General features: G+C 35.1%; 2 protein-coding genes across 3 annotated transcripts; both read right to left on the bottom strand.

Moving 5' to 3' along the window:
• Positions 1 to 3,583: 3,583 nt before the first annotated feature.
• LOC108073878 (Vacuolar H[+] ATPase 16kD subunit 2) lies at positions 3,584 to 4,214 on the bottom strand. The gene has a single exon (XM_017165663.3). It carries the CDS (start codon positions 4,082 to 4,084, stop codon positions 3,608 to 3,610), a length of 477 nt encoding a protein of 158 aa, XP_017021152.1. The 5' UTR covers positions 4,085 to 4,214; the 3' UTR covers positions 3,584 to 3,607.
• A 1,319-nt stretch (positions 4,215 to 5,533) lies between these two features.
• LOC108073869 (V-type proton ATPase 16 kDa proteolipid subunit c-like) lies at positions 5,534 to 7,035 on the bottom strand. 2 transcript variants are annotated; one of them, XM_017165655.3, is made up of 4 exons: positions 6,924 to 7,035; positions 6,397 to 6,688; positions 6,116 to 6,234; positions 5,534 to 6,063 (listed from the first exon to the last, which is right to left on the bottom strand). In XM_017165655.3, exon 4 carries the CDS (start codon positions 6,053 to 6,055, stop codon positions 5,579 to 5,581), a length of 477 nt encoding a protein of 158 aa, XP_017021144.1. In that variant the 5' UTR covers positions 6,056 to 6,063; positions 6,116 to 6,234; positions 6,397 to 6,688; positions 6,924 to 7,035; the 3' UTR covers positions 5,534 to 5,578. The 2 variants fall into 2 exon arrangements, with proteins under 2 accessions (XP_017021144.1, XP_017021143.1); XM_017165654.3 differs by lacking the exons at positions 6,397 to 6,688; positions 6,924 to 7,035 and having other exon boundaries at positions 6,116 to 6,295.
• Positions 7,036 to 7,437: the final 402 nt, after the last annotated feature.

Genomic DNA, 7,437 nt, shown 5'->3' with positions numbered 1-7,437 from the left:
TTTATAAAATTATATTAAAGAATATTGTTCCCATTTCTAAGAATATTTTTACTATTCATATTTCTTGGAATATATTTAATAATTATGATTTATATTTATGAAATACTTTAATTCCTAAAACTTATTGTAAATATTTATTCTGTATTTAGGAAATTTCTATACAAAAAGCATAGGTTCAAGATGGTTTCAGTCAGCAAAATAAGCACTAAAATAATTTAAATATATATATAGGACCTCTAGCATCTTTGTTTAAAAATATAAAATAAACTATTAATTTATTAAATATAAATATATATAAATATATTTAATAATTTATTATTTAAGCTTCTTGAATCCCAGTGTTCACCAAAAAAATAATAGCCAAAAGAGACAGCATTTTCATTTTTTGCTGAGTTTGGCGATTGCTTCCGACTTGCCACTTCGTTGGACTTTTCCATTGTGAAAACCTGTGACCCTGGAACCAAATTAAATGACCTATGTCCTTGCACAAAAGGATATTGAAATTGCATTGTTATAGTAATAATTTATGTCAGGATTTTATCATAACTGGAAAAAGTAGAAGATTGTATAAAGATGGATTTGATTAAAGGTGACAAGGAGAGAAGGCAATATATGGAAAATGTAAGAAAATATGCATTATATAAAATATATATATATAAATGTATATGGATATGTACCTATATAAAATATACATTTAGAACTTTAAATAAAGTTGATTTTTCTATATTTTTAATGGTATCTTTAAGCAGTCTTCTATAACTGTTAAATAGAGAAAGAAATGGAAAAATGAATATTTTTTTATACCTTTTGGATAATACTCTAATTTTAGTCAAAAGTTTTTTTTTCAGTGAAGAAGCCATTTCCGACCCTATAAATCATATATATTCTTGATCAGCATTAACAGCCGAATCGTTTGAGGCATGTTTGGAGGAAAATTTTTTTAAAGCGATTTTTTCAAAATTTCATAAGGGGTTACATCGTTAAAATTTACGAAAATCGACAAAAATTTTTATTTTTAATTTGGTATGCAGATTTGTTAACCTATTAAAAACTAGCACAGAACAGCTTTCCGAATTGAATTTGTTGCTTTTTTGGCTAAGTTATGATTGATTTTTGATTGGAATCCATGATTCTATGGGAAACTGAAAGGGTTACTTGTTTCTTTTCTTGTTGTATATACTTAAAGAAAATTTATTATATATTATAAATAATATTAGAACTTCTAATATATATTTAATAAATAAAATAAGTATATTCAGCCACATTAATAACTAATAACTTTATTCCAATCATTTATCTCTGAGACATTAAACAGGTGTTTTGTGGGCAAACTAAAATTGGCCTCCTGGTTGCTATCGTGATTTCATTTGGCAGATATTTAACACATCGCCTCAACACGCCCAAAAAAAAAAAAACAGAAAAGAAAATGAAGGCGACAGATATGAAAACCCACTCGGACGATATCAGAGGTCAAAGGAAAGCGGAGCCGGGGAAATGTGCGATGCCAAGGAGAGACAGGAGAAAAATAATTCAATGCAAAGGAAACAGCACAACACAAGCACGCGCTGATGAAGAGGGAGGGGGGGAGAAGAGATAGAGATAGAGAGGGTGAGGAAAATTCGCAAAGGGAAGTGCGGTTGGGGGGTTCGTTTGAGGGGGGTGTGGAAACGGAAACGCTGGGGACAAACATGCCACGGGCAAAGGACAAAAGTCAGCCCTCTGAGGTGTTGCCAACAGGAAAAGCTTCAATCAGCAAAAAAAAAAAAAAAAAAGAAAAACGAAATATATATATAGAGGAGAAAAAAGTAAGGAGCAGAAAAGGCAACTACACATTTAGTGTTTATTTCGTATTTATTGAGAGTAGCAGGGCCTGGGTGTTTGGTGTGGGTTGGTTGGAATCCAAAAATGAAATCAGCAAGAAATAAATGTCCTTGTAGCACAGCATAATATAACCCATATCCCCCCCCATAGTCACCATATACACCATATATATAAATTGTTTCCAAATCATTGGATACTCAGCCACAGAAATACGAAAATGAAATTAAGTTCATCGTGAGCAAAAAGGTCTTTAGAAAGCCGAAATGCGATTACTCTAAGGTGAGGGTAATCTAAGGAAATTCGGAATAAATAATATTTAAAAAAATCTTAAAACTAACTAGTTACTATATTAAATATTATATTTTATACTATGTTAAAATATCTCCTTAAATATATTTAAAATTTCTATATTTTCAAGACTTCCTCTAGTCAAAGTTCTTCAACCTTTCAAAGCCTCAAAAAGTCATAAGATGCTGATAATAATGATGATGGCTTTGAGCAAGTTAGTCAATGGGTGTTTGCTTGAATGAATGAATGAATAAAGATTGAAAGGGGGGGTTGTTGGGGAAATAGGAAAATCTGTCAGGGGTATTAAAATTAAACTCGATATGGCCTCTGGCCTCTGGTCTATGGTCTCAGCCTCTGTTGACCGCAATTGATGTGTTCAGTTTTAATGGAAACCACATTTTCGGCCATAACAAATCGCCGTCCCTTATAGCCAAAAGCCACACCATCTTACAAATGTTTTTCTCCATTCCGTAAGAAACATGGCCTAAACAGGGGTCTTGCCTTATTATTGATCTACTTTTGATGTATGACAGAACAATTTCTGGTCAAGAATGGATGGAATTGACAAATTGCTGCTTGATTTTGATTTGGTTTTTGGCTTAAGTTGGGATTTGTGGGTAAATAATTTAAGTTTCTTAATGTATATTTGAATTTTAAATATTTTTAAATTAGTTTAAAGATTAATTAATAAATGAGGAGTATAATTAGGGAGTATAATTATCTGGAATATCCTAATAAAAATGTTATAGAGTTTCTCTAAAATATAAATAATAATACCTTTAGTTTTCTTTAAAAATATTTGTTGCTTGGCTTGAATTGAATTCCATTTTCCAAATATCTTCCGATATAAAAAATAAAATAAAATAATGGTTTGCTTTGAATGTAAATCCCCAAAAAATTCCCCCACCTAAAAACCACCCCCACATTCCTGCCTAAATACATATTTATTTGTTTGCCCGCCATTTGTGCAAAGTGTTTGCACTTAATAAACCCATTTTGCTAAGCACTTTGTCAGTTTGGGGCGTGGCAGGAGGAGAGTGGGTGGTTCTTAAGACCACCCTTACACCCAACCACCCACGCACTCCTCTCACATTTACTGTTATTTCAGCATTAAAAGTTCATTGAATGGCAAACGGAAGTGAAAACAATTATCTGCAGGAAGGTGAACCATAAATCCTTCGAATCCGTAAGTAAATTGCAAATTTTCGTTTATTACTTTCGATGTGTTGAGGGCCTCCCCATCTCAAGGGATTTGCGGTTAAATCGAATCGATATTTTTCGTTATCATATTTGTTATGCAAACACAGACACACACTCAATCCAGAAAAAGAGATGCCAAAAGTGACACGTGCCCACACAATAAACACAAATATAAGAAAACATTTTTATGCGTAAGAAATGTAAATAGAAAGAAACAAACACCTAAAGAATTTCAACACCTTTTGAAGTGGAATAAATATAAATATTCAAAATATATAGATAAAAATATTATTTCCTTTTATTTAGTAAACAGATAAATGGCCACAATGAGACCATAGAGTGCCAGGACCTCGGCAAAAATCAAAATCAAAATCATGCCCACAAATAGGCGTGGCTGGGCGGCTGATCCTCGGACTCCGGCATCCCCGGCAATTCCTATGGCTATACCCGCCGTTAATCCTGGCAATCCCACTGCTAATCCGCAGCCAAAGTGCATATAACCATTCTCCACCGTATAGTTGTCGTTAATCGTTCCAGCAATCAGCACGGAAACCACCAAACCATATATCGCAATAATGCCAGCCATCACCACCGGTATAATGGATTTCATAATCATTTCGGGTCGACCCACTGCCATGGAGGCGATTCCAATACCAGAAACAGCGGTGCCATAAGACGCTCCCAAGGTGGTGAATATAATCGCCAGTGCAGCTCCGGTGCAACCCAGGAAAAGTGCATACAAGGGTTCAGGTTCAGCCGATTCAGAGGTGGTCATTTTGGGAATTTGTTAAAGGATATTTTAGATATTTTAGATATTTTAATATTTGAAGAGAATATAGTGAAACTACTCTGTATCCTCTAAATATTATTTTGTGAAGTTTAAAGTGCGAGTTCCTTGTTTGGGTTTGAAAGTTTGAACAATTGTGTTTTTTTATATATTTGTTATATTTTTTATTAAAAATAATGATATTAAACTTGGAAATGTGGGCCTGCTGCTTCCTCAAAATATTCTTGGGAACTTGAAGTGTGAAGTCCTTCTTTGTTTTACATTTTTGAAATTATTAAACATTTTTCTGGACTATTGCCTTTTCTTTTTCCTGGCTATTTGCCTGAAATTTTCCTGATTTTTTCCAGTTTTTTCGAGGCTCTTTTCCGTCTTTTTTCTGACTTTTGCCTGGCTCTTTCCTAGTTTTTTCCTGAATTTTTCTTGCCTTTTTAAACGCTTTTTCCAGGCTTCTTCCAGACTTCTCTGGCTCTTTTCAAGACTTTTCATTAATTTTCCTGCCATTTTCAAGCCTCTTTCTTTACTTTTTCCTCTAATTTTCTTTTTTTTTTCTTAGGGTTTCGCTAATATTTTCTTGGACTTTTCCTGGATTTTTTCCTGGATTTTTTTGCTTTATTTCTGGCTTCTATTTGTCTATTTTCTAGATTTTGTCTGACCTATTGCTGACTTTTTCCTAATTTTCCTAGATTTTTTTCTGTCCTATTCCTCACTTTTTTCCGTTTTTTTCTAAGATTTTTTTTTGGCATTCTCCTGGATTTCTTCTGTATTTTTTCCTGATTTTTCCCTTGCTTTTTCCTTGACTTTTTCCTGGCCTCCAAAGGTTACTATATTTAGCACATTTCTGGTATTGAAAATCGAAACTGCGGTTACTTGTTCACTGTGAGTGGTTTTGCCCCCTTGCCTTGGTGGTTACCCTCCACTTGTTTCAATTAAACAAATTGGAAAATATGAGCCCAAAAGGACTAGCGGGCTTAGAAAGGCGACACTTTGGAAAGTCGCAGTAAAAAGCCCCATCCTGGCCTATGTTGCCTCCTTTTCGTTTCCTTAAAATGGAAATTTGTTTTTTTTTTACCAGGGGAGGCGGAATTGTTTGTGGGGCTTCAATTGCTACTCTCCTCCTCCTCCTGCTCCTCCACTGAAACCAGGAGGACGCTTTTATTTGTGGCCCCAAAACTCGGCTGCTTTGCATTTTGAATACATATTCCGCATATTCCTTGAGGGAGCTTGTAACTTTGTCACTGGCTTTGCGTTCGTGTGATGTGATTGTTAAGTTGGCACAGATTTGTCACAGGCCTCCGAGTGGCAAAGTGGAGACTCTTGATTGCTTTTTGGAAGGAGCGGAAGGGGGTGGCAGGTGAATGGTGAAAGTATTCCCCCAACTGGGACTTAACAAATTCCAACTTAATCCTTTTTTTTTACACTTCCAAATATAATTAATATTTATTTTTGTAGATTTAATTAAGTGTTTAGATTTAGGACTCCTATTCACTTGGTATACATATAAATGGCTACGATTAGGCCATATAGACCCAAAACCTCGGCAAAAATTAGGATCAGGATCATGCCCACAAATAGGCGTGGCTGCTGAGCAGTGCCCCTCACACCGGCATCACCCACAATGCCAATGGCAAAGCCCGCTGCCAAACCAGATAGACCCACGGCCAGTCCAGCGGCCAGGTGGATATAGCCCTTGCGAATGGTATAATTATCCGCCAGGGCTCCGGCTATGAGCACAGAGACAACCAGTCCATAGATGGCTATAATACCCGCCATCACCACTGGAATAATGGACTTCATAATCAGCTCGGGTCGCATCACTGCCATGGCGGCTATCCCGGTGCCCGACTTGGCCGTTCCATAGGCAGCGCCCAGCGACGAGAAGACAATGGCCGAGGCTGCTCCCATGGAGCCAAAGAAGTAGGCATACGATGGTTTGTCCTGCTCATCGGGTTTCAAAGACATTCTGGCTTCTGCAAATAAATGGGGAATCACGAGGAATCTAAGATACTCTTCTCTTCTTACGATAATTCGATCTTCAGCGACTTGTCCTACTTTTGATCTTCGATCTGGACAGATTTTCAGCTTGCCACAGGTATTTTTATTTATTTGTTGCAGGCCACAGTAGTAAGCTTAGACATTTACTGAAAAATCAGAGCCATCTTTATGAAATAGTTTAGCTTTATTTACTACAAACAAAATTTTAGAAAATGTATAATATGATGTGGCATGGCTTTGGTTCTCTCTATTTAAAAGCATAGAAGACTTTCTATAACCCACAACGAACTAGGGATCTATATACCTACCTACTTAGGCATATTATTATTTACTTCCACATATTTATTGCTTATAAATATTCTGAAAAATCCATTTTTGATTTAATCACAAGCAACTGCTATAATGCAAATGGCTATTTCTCTTCTAAAAGATTTATTCCGCTTTGAAATCCTTTATATTTTCCTATTTCAAAGTGCTTTTCGGCAGCCGTTTTCTTTGGTTTTTCTGCCACTGCGTTTTGTTAGTTATTGTTTGCCTCGCTTTGTGCAACTATAAATCGTTTATATGTATTTTGTTGAGTGCGAGAATTTATCGCTGGAGCTGGATATGAGAAGAGGGAATCACATAAATACAAATAAATCAAAAGCATTTCGAATGGCAATGGCAATACAAACAATCTTTTCCTCCTGATTCGAGGAATCGAAAATTGAGAAATATAAATGGGTGAGTGTGTAGTTGTGTGAGTAAGTGTTGTGTATGTGTGTGTGTGTTTAGTGTAGCCCTAGGCTAGAGTGTGTGTGTGTGTGTGTGTGCTGTGCGAAAATTGATGTCTTGCCTCATAAAAATAAGGCATCAGAAGAATCGCCCGAATGTGTTTTTGTTGAAAGGCAACATTGTAAATTTTATGACTTTTTTATGCGCTGAAATCTATAAATTATGTAAACTGACACTGACAGCTGTCAACCGAAGGCTCAGCGACAGCTCCAGTCGCACTCACCAAGGCCCATTCGGAGAGACCCATTCGCAGACATCAGAGATGTCAATGGTTTTTTTTTTTTTTTTGGTGAGTGGAAAATAATTAAAGCGGGCCTTGAAATATAATAATACATAATTTAAGTTATTTAATGTATTTGTACAAATTAATTCCTAACCTTGAATAAGAATAACTATTTTGTTTAATTTTTATATTAGTCTTTTCGAGAGTAGAGACCCATTTTTAGAATTTAAGAAAATTTAAAAAATTTAAATATTGCTACAAAAAATAAATAATTAATTATAAATTAATTTATAAATATTTTTTAATAATATTAAATTTATATTTTTAATTTTTTATGTAGTACAAAGAGATT

The sequence above is a fragment of the Drosophila kikkawai genome, chromosome 3L, assembly GCF_030179895.1.
Source record: "Drosophila kikkawai strain 14028-0561.14 chromosome 3L, DkikHiC1v2, whole genome shotgun sequence".
NCBI lineage: Eukaryota > Metazoa > Arthropoda > Insecta > Diptera > Drosophilidae > Drosophila > Drosophila kikkawai.
This window is presented reverse-complemented; position numbering and strand designations above follow the sequence as displayed.